We start from the raw sequence: 13,974 nt of genomic DNA on the forward strand, positions 1-13,974 counted from the left end.
CTCCGGTGGTAATCAGGTCAGTCTATGATAAGTGTTTTATTTGTTGGTTTTCTCGGCTCACCTTGTTGTTTTCTTTTGTCCCTCAGGTGCCGGAGTTTGGCGAAGAAATGATGGAGGCAGCGCTGAATCGAAAGATGCTTCGACGACTGGTGAGTATGGCGCGGCACTGCAGCTGGAGATGCTCTTGATGTTCTTTCCAGGTCCGGAGGCGAGATGGATTCGAAATCAGGTGAGCAATTCGAAATAGTTCGTTTTCTAATCTTGTCCTTTTCTTTCCTCTTGGTTTTAGGAGCTCCAGATTCAAGGCAGGCGTGGCAGAAGACTGGATACAGACTGCAGACACGTGAGCGTTACGCTGCTGGATGCAGAATAACGTGAAGCGTGTGCATCAGGTAAGTAAAGTTTATGAGCCTGGCGCCTATGCCGCCAGGACTGATTTCCATGATGTGCCTGGCGCCTTAGGGGCTGTTGGGATTTTAATAAGTATCTAGATGCTTGCTCCCGGTGTTGATGGGCTTGGTCCTGATGCCCGGGGGTAGGCATTATGACACATAACCTGCATTGCATGTGGCAATAACAAGTGTGGAATAATCAGCACCAATGTTTTTCATGTCTTCCCAGGAGAAGTAGCCAAAACTGATGTTGTGGAAAGTTAAAAGACTTTGGTTGAAGTAAATCGCATCACAGAAGTACGTGTGGTTGTAGTAGTAGTTGTTGTAGTAGTAGTAGTAGTAGTAGTAGTAGTAGTAGTAGTAGTAGTAGTAGACGTTTTCATTAGTCCTGGCAGGCGAGTATACCAGGACAGGGATTTTGTAGTGGTAGATCTGGCAGGTGATTGGACCAGGTAGCAGACATTGAAATACTATACTGTGGTTACATTCTGTGAAGAAGAAGTGGCAGGACCACTACAAGATGTTGTGAATTTTCATGGAGTCATCCTGATAATGAATCCTTTGTTGATACAGATGAACTGTGAACATATCCTTATTATTTGAAAGATGTTGTGTTGAACTCTCTACCACTAGTGGAGATATAAATACTGGTTGAATATTTGGAACTGTTGATTCAAGTCTGAGTAAGAGACTTTATTGGAACAAGAGGAACTTTATTGTTTGAACGTTGTTACAAGATGGAAAAATACCAATTTGGATCTCTGGAGTAAAAATCCTGTTAAATCTGGAGAGGGGGATTTCACCCAGGTTACAAGGAGAAACACTTAGCAAATGTATACTGAATAGAACTGTTAATTGCCATCATTACTTAAACTGTTGTGTGAGGGACAGATTCCGTTTGTTAGCGTGTTTCCTTTAGTTACATTGAAAGGCAGGTAAATACTCGTTAGGGTAGGGATATTGAGGCATTTGTCAAACCCATTTAAGTTAATAAAAGGGCATTTTATGAAAACCTCTACAAAGTTGTCTGCCTCACATGTCTAACCCCCTCACACATCACAGCATCTCCAACCACCTATCGACCAGACCAGCTCAATGTATTGTTTTACTTAAGCCTCATTTAATCCGGGATAGACAAGGTTGTGGTAGGGCTCTGAAACATGCAAACATATTGATTCTTGAACATTACTGCTTCAGATAAATGTATTAGGGGTGCCACGGGAGAAATTCATATACATCTGGCAGTCTCTAGAGGGGGTGTACATTGGTGTACATTGCAATGCTGGTTGTTTGTTGTACAAAGTGTTAGGCAAAGTTTATATGCATTACTCTTTGGGACCACTACACACAACTAGGACTACAGGTGTAAGCAAACCAACCTTTAGTATAAATCTGTCATACACACTTTTGGAAGCATTGCTGAGCAGCCAGGCTTATCTCAAGAGGGGAATGTGAGCTGTAATGATGTTACAGAGTTCTACAATCACAAGTTTTCAAATAGACGCTTAGACTCAAGGTTTCATGGTAAAACACTTATTAATTTATTTCACAGTCAGTTATAAAACAATCACTAGAAGGAGGCAATGTATATCACACACAAATATACTTCAGTACTTTACACTGTATGTTTCTGAGGCATTTAAACTATTTTGAAGGAGGAGCAAAATGGCATTCAGAGTACTTTCAAGTAGGAGCAAAAATGCATAGGTCAATAAAAAGAAGATCACAATTATTCTTAGACAGTGCAAATGTTTTGAGTTCACCAGTGGAGTCGATTCAATGCAATAGGTTAGGCCAAAGTCAATGGGCTAAAGTCTTGTATAGGACAAAGCAGTTCTGGTAGTTAAACGGAAAAGTATTTGCCAAAGTTCTCAGAAGTAGTTCGTAAAAGAAAGAATCATATGTTGGGTCACAAGCGGATTAGGCCTGCAAGTTGGGAAAGTTTCATGCACTTTCACTGCAAGAGTTAAGTACTTTTTCTCGTTTCCAAGTACCTTACAAATGGAGAAAAAGATGCAGCTGAAGACTTCTGTTTCTGACAGTTCCTGCAGATCTCGCTGTTCCTGAGTCTGAGTAGTGGGGACAAGAGGGAGGACGTTGGGGGACTCCTGCACTGCACTGGGACTGGTCAAAAAGCTGGCAACTGGCAAATCTTCAATTCCGGTAGCTGTAGTCAAGCACACAAACTGCTGTCCCTCTCCCTGGTTATTCGGTTTCTTGCAGCACTCTGAGGTAAATATAACCAGCTCTGAGATTGGTATCCAGGTGGCTTAGTGTTGAGTTGATTGGTCCCACCAACTTAAAGGAAGAAGTCTTTGCAGGGGCTTCTCTGTCGAGCTGAACTTGACGATTCGGACCTGCAGCAGGGCTTCACCGGACAAGCCAACGGTCCGGGAGTTGCAGCAGCCGTCCTCGTCAAGCTCGTCTTCGGTTCTTTCATTCCAGTGGTCAACTCTGCCTTCCAAGCCAAGAGACTCGCCTTTTATTCAGTTCTCTCCCATTCATTCCAGCCTAGCTGTCACTCACCCAGCAGGGTGGCTGTCCTTGCCGGACAGTCAGCCAATCACGCCAGAGTTCATTTGGGTCTCCTAGGAGACTAAACGCAGGGAGTTTCGGGCACCTCCCTCACTTCCTGGCCACCCCAGACACTCGGGCGCCAGAGGCGGTCTTCAGTCCTGAAGCCCGCCAAAGGCGAAGGAACAAAGGGACCAAACCTGGTTTGGCGCACAGAGACAAATACTAGAAGGACCTTTCCAAAAAGAAATGGCAAAAAAAGAAGACCGGGACCTGTTTAAACAAAGGCGGCTCAGACGCCATCTTGAAAAACATAGCTCCCGCCATTTAATGCTACCGGTGTTCGCGGTCGGGAAAAATCATGGTAGTTTGTTTTAAAACCACTGCCACCAGCCATTTCGAGAGGAAAGGGTAGCATTTGACTTCTACATGAGTTTCTAGACACAGGGGATACTAAGTAACCCCTTCAGCACTCTATTGTAAGATAGGGTGTGCTGGGTCTAGAAATTTAAAAAGACTTGTAAAGTCAATTTCACTTTACTTTCTCTGGGAAACAGTAGTTTATCCCAGAGAAGGTATTTAAACCTTGGGACAGCCTAAAAGGCTTCCCTGTGTCACTGCAATGAGGGTGCTGTGTGACACAAATGAAAAGATGTGCCTATGGAGTTGGTTAGACTCCATTATCAAAGAAACAAACACAGAAAACAATTAGAATTAAAAAGTTAGAAGTCCCAAAGTTTAGCAAAAGAGCTGGGGGGCTCTAAGGTAGAGGCAATTAGCACATTTATGAGAATTTTCCCCAACACAAAGGAAACTGTTATTGATTACACCAAGATTCCTGCTGTGTCTGTTGGTTTATGGGATGTGGTTTCATTGACGATGCTCTGTGCATTAGAAGGTTGTGTTTATATTTTGTATTAATTGAACAAGAAGGTGAGCTAGCCAGTCAGGAATGCTGTATATGAATGATAATGAAAACTGAGAGAAGGGCAGTCCCTTTTCAGGGTGCTTTAAACATGGAATAACCTACAATTGAGTAGGTAATGATCCAGGATGTGTTTGTGGAAGATTCCAGTGAGAACATGGAGTGGGAATGGGGCCGGTTCACAGCACAGGGTATGTGTGCAGTGTGAATCTGTTTTAAATGCCTATGCAGTGCATAGGCCATCATCTAGTGGTCAGCCTGGAATAGTCCTGAAGGATGTTTTGCAGGCGACAGGGAGAAGCAGTTTACCATGGTTGAGGCACATGAAAGATCTACTCCTTAACCTAGGATTTATTAACTGTTTGTCTAAAATGGACTTGATTAAACCCACTATCAAGAATGCCATGAAATTGGAATTTCAGCTACAGGAACTGGAACAAGGCTTTATATGTCCAATTTAGATGTGGTAGCCTACACTTAAGCACTCACACTTTTTGCTGTGTCGGGGCGTGAGAGTTAGAGCCCCCATTGTTTAGATCAAAGGAAACCGAGATCCATTTCCAACTCATCTGTTCCATATATCTCACTTTGATAAGGCTCTCCTTGAAACCACAATTTATTCAATTGAATATTCGAGATAATAGGGCAGCTCTTAAGGCTTGTAAAGGCACCACTCATGTAACTTTTGTCCTTGCTGAGGCTTGTTTCCTCTTACATGCTTGGACAAATAGAAAGGAAATGATAGATAATACTCTAAAATGAATTTAGGAGTCTGTAGGTATCTACTGTTCCCTGGTGTAGTCACATCGGAAGGCATTTTATGATGTCTTTTTATTTTTTAAATTGTAATTGATTAAAATTGATGGCGAAGGGATGGAGGATTATATTGTATCAAGGCATCTTGCCTTTTAGATATTTAAGAGATCTGCATGCCCTGTTATTTTATTTTGAATGGCTCTTCCGTTTTAAGATTCAGTTTGATTACAAGTTTACAGATTAATGTTATTTACTATGACTGTATTCATTTTGTTATGTGACTTTTATGACAGAATTGCTGAAATAGTGTTTTATTGATTGATTGATTGAAAGTTAAGAAAGGGGGCACAGTCAAGAAAAAACAAGTGTCTGTGCAATATGCTGCAAAAGAAAATTATGTCTTAAATCCTTTGGGGTCAAATTAGGATAGACATTGCTTGGAGCCGTTGAGAAACATCTGGCCCTTCAACAATGAATATCCTAAAAGAGCAGATATACAAAATGTTAACACAAAAGTGCCAAATACCACAATAGTGTAACTCATACATTTCAATCTCCAAAAAACCACCAACTTCGTTAACACCATTCCTACCAAGGAAAGATCGAGATGAAGAGATGGAAGAAGTTGTTGGGTAAGGGGAACACGTGCAATGTGATGATCATCAAACTGAATCAAACCTTCAGGTTACAGAGGATGGTATAAGAACAGAAATAATGACGACTAGGAGTTTCTAGGAGGACATGTATGATGTCAAAGATTACATGAAGGCGATGGCCCTACCAAAAAGGAAACAAAGGGGTCAGATAGGCATAATTTAATGCACATGCCTTTTATGATTCCATAATATGCACAAGAAACTCAAGAGCATGATACATACCAGGAACATTTAGAAGATGCGAACCAGAGTGTATGGCATTAAAGGAATCTTGAGTGGCGAAAGAACACCCCATCTCGTCATCCCCAAATTAAAATTAAAACAAACATTTTGATATTTTGAAAGTAGCAGAAGATAGATATGATATTCTAATCTAGGAAGAGAAAGACAAATTCCTTATTTTATTGTTTAAATCACAGACCTAGCTCGAAAGCAGTTGAGCACTGTACAGAGTGTGGGTAGCCAGCGTTTGGGCTGGCAACTTTTAACAGTAGCGCAGTACTGTGAGTTGAATCTGTGTGTCGGTTTGTGCGTTCATTGGAATTAGTCCTTGGTCAGGTGTTGTTGAAAAAGCCATGTTTTGAGCGATTTGCGAAATAGAAGAATTGTGGGGACATTCCAAGCTGACACCGAGATCAAGTTCCAGAGGGTGGGTGCATGACAAGAGAAGGATTGTTTGTGGGTCCTCTCTTTGCGGATGGGTTGTGATTCTAGCCAGTTGGTCAATTTGCTGTTCGAGAAGCATGTGTCACCAGATATGTGGAGCTTCTCTGCCAGGTACGCTGGTGTGCTACGCATGAATGCTTTGTAGGCCACAATACTTTCTTGAACATTTTTCTGGCCTGGAAAGGAAACCAATGTCGTATGTGTAGGATGGGGGTGGTTCGGTCAAATGTCTGTGCATTCGTAAAAGGACGCGCTGCAGCATGGTGGACTGCCTTTAGGTGAGCCAAGTGAGGAGCTGGCAGCCTTGCACTATGGTCTGGAAGTACTGTGGCGGGATGAAGGGTTTGATTTTTCAAAAGGCACAGATTCGGAGCCAGTCTGTTTAGGTCTTCTTGGCTATGTGTTTCTGGAAGGTCAGGCTACTGTCAATGGTGAAGCTTAAGGATTTTGCCGAGTCTCACATTCCCGAATCAAACAGTCTAGAAACCTTACTCACTTTATTTTCAGCCATGAATCCACATTGATGGTTAATGGTACTCAGTCTGGGCCACTGGCTGATAAAGGGAACCCCCAAATATATGTCAGACACCCAACAAACCTCTTAGGCAAATCAGAGTTCATAGTCAACCATTCAAAATCCATTTCTGTTCCAATGAATGACGAGCTGTTTCTAGCGGTCCAGATACAATCAATTCATTGGTAACGTCTTCAGGAGAAAGAGTGAAAGTGAATGCATTGAAGACCTCAATTTCCCCTTCTAGACATCAGTGTCAGACAGGGAGGAATGTGTTTAACTTGTTGGGAGTTATATCTTCATGTATATATTGCGTCACAAGTGTCAGATTACACATGAAATCAATAAAGCAACGCCTCACAGGTAAGTGGTCACGGGCAGAAAGGATTGTAGTGGTTATCGGAAAGTATGTCAAAAATTCGTTCCAACAGTGGCATGTACATAGCTTACACGTAGGCCGGAATTTCACCCACCCTGCCCCCTTCTTTCCAAGTGCAAATAACAATGATTTAGCCCGGCATGGACCAGGGGCACTCTTAAGCACCATCTGAAAATGTATCACAGGTGGTGAACAGTCCAGTGACTATTGCAGGTCAGTGTTAATGGTACAGTTAGCACTTGGGTATTTTCAGACACAAATTTCAAACATAATAATCAGAAGAGACGAAATGATCGTGATGTGCTGCATGAGCAAACAAGGGACAACTCTCTCCCTTCAAGTATCCTTCAAGGAACCCCCTCAAGTATCCAACATAGCAAAACAGACGCAGGCATGGAGCTTTTTTAAAGTCTTATCTCTGCAACAGCAGATCACCTTGCAAGGATCTACAGTGAGATGACCAACAGATAATGGCAGCCCACTGATGGATGTTGAGCACAGTGATATTGCAGACAGTGTTCCACAGCTGGGGTAGATTACTTTGCAACAAGGGAGAGCGCACTATGCTCAAAGATATTTTAATGACGTCTCTTTTTCTTCTCGTGACCTTCTGTGACTGAGTGCGCAGGTCATATCTCATCTGGCCAACAGTGCAGCATCCAGCTGCAGTGCACGTTTGCTGTGCACCAGTAGCTTTCCTGATGGAGCTGGATGGTATGCAGGTACACGTCTAGTATAGTGGGCAGGCTCTCATTTCTGCACATTCGACACACTGAGTTTATTCATTGGCTACAATATGTACACAGTTTACCTGAGAATTTACGAGGTCGCACACAGTTTGAGTCTTAGCAACTGCACATGCTCGCAAACCAGCAATACACTACATGGGCGCAGCTGCAAAGCACTTTTTTGATTACATATGGTTCGATGGTAGGAGTGCAGGGGTGAGGTGGGCAAAGTAAGCACGCTTGGATGGTGCCAAGCTGCCTGTGTATAACACGTGCGCTCCTTGGATCTGAGAAACACAGCTTGGAGACGTGTGTTTGGGGTCCCGTTGCCTAGGGAACCTGAGAGCACAGAAGTGTGTGCCCTTCCTCTTCATGTAGCACTCCAGGCGGGAGAGTACCGGCTTTGGTGTGCTCGGCTACATTATGTGAACTGAGGTAAACGTAGCTGACGTAATTTGCCTAGCATTAGAAAGTGAGTCAAGTGAGGGCCCGAGACTGGGAGATTACACTGAGTGGAAATGTGGGTCTTTGGTTTGAAAATTATCTTCGGTTTCCTTGCGGTTCATTCCTAACAATGTTTTCTTTTCACCTGATTGTGTTTTAACCTTGTCTGGTGCATTCTAAATGAAAAAATCCTGCGTCACAATTGCTTTGTTTAAATAAAAATGTCACCTTTATTATTTATATGCACGTTGTGCCCTATTTTGAATAGAGAAGGTATTTACATACATGTTATTATTTTCAGATCGTAAATCCGCATACCTGGAAGACGATGAATCGAATGTCTTTATTGATGTGGATTGCAAGCACACAGAAGCAATAATGACCCCTATGCCAGAAGGATTATCTCAACACCAGGTAGCTGCGCTACTAAAGTTCGCTCTTGCATTTTTATTCAATGAAATGTGGTATAAGGCATCATGACTTCTCCTTGTTCTAGATTCTGTTCTAGGCTCTGCACAACGAATGAGCGGTTTACTGCATTAGCTGCCGTTAGCAGAATATATTGTCATGCGAACTCCATACTGTGGAACCATTAACTAGAACATATTGTATCTAAAAAACAGTACATGTGTTATTATGTGTAAAAATCAGCACATGTGTTTATTATCATTGTCCCACCGTGTCCCTTACATGCAAAACTTCAGGTGTGAATCACAACATGGAAGAGGCTTGCATGCAGGAAGACCTTTTGCCTTGACCTCGGCCTATTTTGCAATCCATGTCTCCCAGATCAGAAACTATAACCATCCTTCAGAAAGTGGGAGGCATTATTCTGCTTCAGGCATTTAAGGCTGATGGCTACTTCATGAACTGTAATTCCTCTTAGATGGCAACTGGTCCCCAGTCATGGTCGGCACATGACCGTCAGAAGCACATATGTAAAGAAAGGCTGTCGCCCCTCTCTTCAGCTCTCCGCTGCTCGAAGATGCTGGGTGCAGAAATCCATGCCTGCAAGGGAAACAATGGCTGCTCTCCAGCCTCTATGGCCCTCCCACCCAATCTCAGACGTAGAACTGAGCTCCTCTCGTTGCGCACTGGCACCCGGAACCCCTGCACCTACCCACCCAGTGTCGCTTTGAGGATCGGTCGCTTGCGCACAAGGTATGCTGCACAAAGCCGCATTTACCGCCCGCAGGCGTGCGCACTAGCCGCGTCATCATGAAGCCCCGCTCTGATGCCGGACACAGCCCACAGGCAGCCCATACAGCCACGACAGCGGATCACACCTGCAAGTCACTCTATACGCATTCCGAACATGCAACACTACCGCACCATGAGCCCGTAAAATTCCCGAATATGGACCCTCCTCCCGATGCTCTCTCTGCAGCACAACATGTAGGTTTCATGTGCACAGACCAAGATGTTGTTGTTACTTTGGAAATTGACGCCTCCACTGCCCTGCTGGTTAAAGATGCCCCCATTGCTTTGTTATGCTATGGTTCTAATGCTGATATCCTGGTCAATGATACCGCCACTGCCCCGCTGGTCAATGATGCCCCCACTGCTTTGTTATGCTATGGTTCTAATGCTGATATCCTGGTCAATGATGCCCCCACTGCCCTTCTGGTCAAAGATGCCCCCACTGCCCTGCTGGTCAAAGATACCCCCACTGCGATGCTAGACAATGTCACTAATGATAACATGCTGGCTAATGTTCCCCACACTACCAAATCTATGTCTGCCATGCCCACCAACCAAAGGCTTACTTCAGCTACTCCTGCTAAACCTCGTAGCCCCTCCTCCAAATTCCTAGCTTGCGCCCTGGTGAACTCGCGCTTTATCCCGGCACACACGCTCGATGTAGATGATCTCATCAGGAGGGATAATCTCGACCTTCTTTTTGTCTGTGAAACATGGCTACAAGACATATCCGGACTCACTCTCGCTCGCTATCCTATCTGGATGCACCATATTTAGGCAGGATCGTGCAGGACAAAGGGGGGGTGGTGTGGCCACCATAGCCAAGGACACTCTTCACATCAGAAGAATTCAGGGTGAACTGGGGCACAATGCCGAATACCTCCTCAACAAACTCAAAACGTCTCTCAACTCCACCATCGCCTTTCACCTTGTGTTTCGCCCCCAGGCCCTCCCACCGACTTCCAAGAAACCCTCCTCCATTCTCTATCCCACAACTTGAAAAAAGCAAACAAATTAGTTGTACTGGGTGACTTCAACCTTGGGCTTGACGACCCCAAGACACCAATGCCATTACCCTACAAAAGGACTACCCACCCTAGGGTTTGTCCAAGCCATCACCAAGCCTACTCACATCAAAGGTCGTACCCTTGACTGGGTTGCGCATCATAACTGCCCCATTCTCTGCTCTACCATATCCCCAATCCCCTGGTCAGACCATTTCTGTATTAACTTTCAGATTGACATCTCCACAGAACCATCAAAACCCATCATCATCCTCCCCGCCGCACTATCTAGGAGCTCCAAGAAACTAACGAAAAATAGCCTACTTCCGTTCCTTCAGGTTCCAGCCCTGCAACCACCATTCCCCAATGATCCTGTACTACTAGCCAACACCTTCAATCAAATCATAACTAGTGCAGTAAATACCATCTCTCCCCTGACAGCCAAAAAAGCTAAGAAAACTAAGCATTCCAATGCCTAGTTCTCCCAAGCACTCATGGATCTTCGATCAAAGAAAAGGTTATCACTTGCCACATGGAAAAGAAACCCTACTGAACCCAACAAATCTGCCTTCAAGACCATTGCGAGACAATACAAAACTGCTATCACACATGCCAAAGCTGAATCCTACAACACAAGGATTAATAATGCAGACTCAGGGACTAAAGAAATCTTCGCTATTTTCAGGGAACTTCAATCCCCTTCAGCCCTCCCCCACCCAGCATTGTCAAAGATGAGACATGGTGTAACCAAATTCAAAGAGCTATGCTTGACAAACTTGACTCCCTTCACACCAAAATCCTAGCCCATCAAAAAGCTGTCTCCTCCTTACTAGCAGCCCAAACGGCACAAACTACATTGGACACATCCATCCAGGTACCCAAATTTGATTTCTCTCCCATGAGTGAATCAGAAGTCATTGCCCTCATAAAGTCCATTAAGCCCTCTAACTGTAAGGGGGACGCCTGCCCAGCTTACATCATCAAAGATTGTGCTCCAGCTATCACCCCCTTTGTTACTGCTTTTATCAACTCCTCCTTCCAATCATCCACTGTACCCAGCTCCCTTAAAGAAGCCTGGGTCCGACCATTGTTAAAAAAAACATCTCTTGACCTTTTGATACCTGGTAACTACAGACCCATTACTACGGTCCCTTTCCTCTTAAAGATTTTGGACAAAGCAGCTTACCTGCAAGTTCAAAATTTCATTGAGGACAACCACCTCCTTGGTCTTCACCAATCCAGCTTTTGTCCTCGTCATGGCACCGAAACGGCGCTACTTGATCTAAAAAACCAAATAGATGACCTAAGAGATGCAGGCAAACCTGCGCTCCTTCTGCTCCTAGACCTCTCGGCCGCCTTTGACTTGGTAGAGCACAAAACCCTATGCCACCATCACACAACCACTGCAGACTTCTCCCCAAAGGCCTGTGCTTGGATAAACTCGTTCCTTCAGGAGAGAGTAATGAAGGTTTTCTCGGAATCCTCGAATGCCACACCGAGTCTGATCAAATGCGGAGTCCCTCAGGGCTCATGCATTGCTCCTACCCTATATAACCTCTACACCTGACCTCTGTTCCATATTCTGGACTCACTGGGCATCGCATATACCAACTATGCAGATGACAACCAGGTGCTCAGACCTCTTTCGGGGGACTACCGTACTGATACAGACACCCTCAACCTCGTCTACTCCACCATTCAATCCTGGATGGCAGACAACTGGCTCTGTCTGAACAGTGAAAAAACCGAACTCTTGCTGATTGGGTCCCCCTTCACTCTGAGCAAACTCGACAAAGAGAATCTTGCCTTCAATATAAACAACACCTCCATCACCGTATTACAAACAATTAAGACCTTGGGCGTATACCTAGAGCCAAGCCTGACCATGGACAGGCAGGTCAATGCCATAGCTTCCTCTGCAGTGTACTATTCCAAATTGATTAATGCTGTCAGGCCTTTCCTGATCCAACAGAACTGCATTACCATAGCCAGAGCCATTATTGGCTCCAGACTCGACTATTGTAATGCCCTCTTCATCGGAACCTATCAAAGAAACATGGCTAAGCTCCAGATTGCCCAGAACAATGCCTTAAGGGCCGCAACAGGCATTTCATGCAGGGAACACATCTCACTGGCTAGAAGGCAGGCACACTGGCTACCTATCAAAGAAAGGGTTGTCTTCAAAATACTTGCCTTAACACACAAATGTCTTCACAGACTCGCACCCACATATCTCGAACAAAGGATCTCCAAACAAACAGTGACCAGACCCTCCAGGGCCACCTATGCCAACCTCATCTTGGTTCCTCACACGCGCAGAGTGGGGGGATTGAGCTTCCCCTCAATGGCTGCCTCTCTCTGGAACAACCTCCTGAACGAGATCAGATCAATCGAATCTCACGCTGCCTTCCGAAAGGCCTTAAAAACTAGGCTCTTTGTCTAGAGGGCTTACCCCTCGTGTGATTCCGAACATATGCTTACCCACTGAATGTGTCACACCTTTGCAATGTAAATTTCTGCTTCTCTTAACTGTACCAACTAAAGCAAATGTGATATGTTGTTTCTTGGGCCGCTTATTGTAACCCTCAAGCAAGCCTTCTTAAGTATCCTTGATAGCGCCTCTATGCCCGTGGGTTGCAGTGCGCTCTACAAATCCAAAAATAAATAAAATAAATATGTATGTATTTTATGCTATACAAAGGGATCGGAATAGGGATTCGATGAGGAGGGGCTAAAAGCAGCTCCTGGATATCTGGCATCACCCAGCATGTAGGAGCTGCCACTGGGGAGTAAGGAGCTAGATAAGCAAATTGCTGTGTGCCAACTTCTATATGGTAGGCAGACTATATCCTTTTTTCGTCTACATATCACTCATTGTAGATTAAATCTCTTACAGATGTGCCCTAACATTCCTTTCGACACACTGCCAAACACTCAGAGTTCGTGTCACATGGGTATGTTTCTATGCACCAGTTGGCCTGGAGACTCAAAAGCAGCTCCTGGTAGCTGTTGATGTCAAGCTAGACATGTTATTCTCAGCCTCAAGCAGGGGCTAGATAGCTCTCAATGCCTGGTTATTTCGAACATTGCGATAAAGCTATATTCCAGTGTCACTTGGGGTGCGGGCACTGTTGCTCATGATCTCTGTGGTTGGATTGTTTATCTATGCCCTTGGTAGCCCCTTTGGAGTTGTACCTACACTCCTGAGTCATCAAATCTAGATCTGTAACTCTTGTAATGGCTATAGTGAAAAGGGGAATTGCAAGAAATATAATCTGCCTCTGACCCTGCCTATGAAAGAATAGGTATACAGTCCAGTTGTTTTCAATTAACTTGAAGATTCTGTAGTGGTAAGCCTATTGTTTCATATGGTTAGACTACTCTCAACACTGGTAGGGTCTTTTTATGTGGGGGGGTTACCGGAAATGAAGGCATTAACTCTCTGGCTCATTTTCATTTGCTTTCAAGGTGGAACAGTGGCACGAAGTGGAGTTAAGATTGTTATGTGTGAGATAATGTAAATCATGGTCCCTTTAAGAGAGGACTTGATGTTACAGGAAGGGGAGGAGTAAAGGAGAAAAGAGGCAGTAAGAGAATAAAGAGTCTTACGAATAGACCTACCTGTGTCCTCCTTTGCAGCCTACGGTCCTTATTGTGCACAAACCATGTGTATCAACTGGCGACGAAGGGAAACGGCTCACGCCGCAGGGCAGGTCCGCTGTCTCGTTCGAGCAGTGTAGTGTGCGTTTCCTCCAGCAGCTGCACACCGCAGCACGCTCATCCAGCTGTATTGTAT

At 44.5% G+C, this 13,974-nt stretch overlaps 1 protein-coding gene across 2 annotated transcripts in view; it reads left to right on the forward strand.

The window, feature by feature from the left end:
* ARHGEF10 (Rho guanine nucleotide exchange factor 10) overlaps positions 1-13,974 on the forward strand; it is a 1,326,864-nt gene that overhangs the window by 500,327 nt on the left and 812,563 nt on the right. For both annotated transcript variants that reach the window (XM_069606090.1, XM_069606091.1), the window contains exon 11: positions 8,276-8,388. In XM_069606090.1, coding sequence (XP_069462191.1) covers positions 8,276-8,388 — 113 coding nt within the window. The remainder of the gene's footprint in view (positions 1-8,275; positions 8,389-13,974) is intronic.

Source organism: Ambystoma mexicanum, chromosome 4p (genome assembly GCF_040938575.1).
Source record: "Ambystoma mexicanum isolate Mex_15411 chromosome 4p, UKY_AmexF1_1, whole genome shotgun sequence".
Taxonomy (NCBI): domain Eukaryota; kingdom Metazoa; phylum Chordata; class Amphibia; order Caudata; family Ambystomatidae; genus Ambystoma; species Ambystoma mexicanum.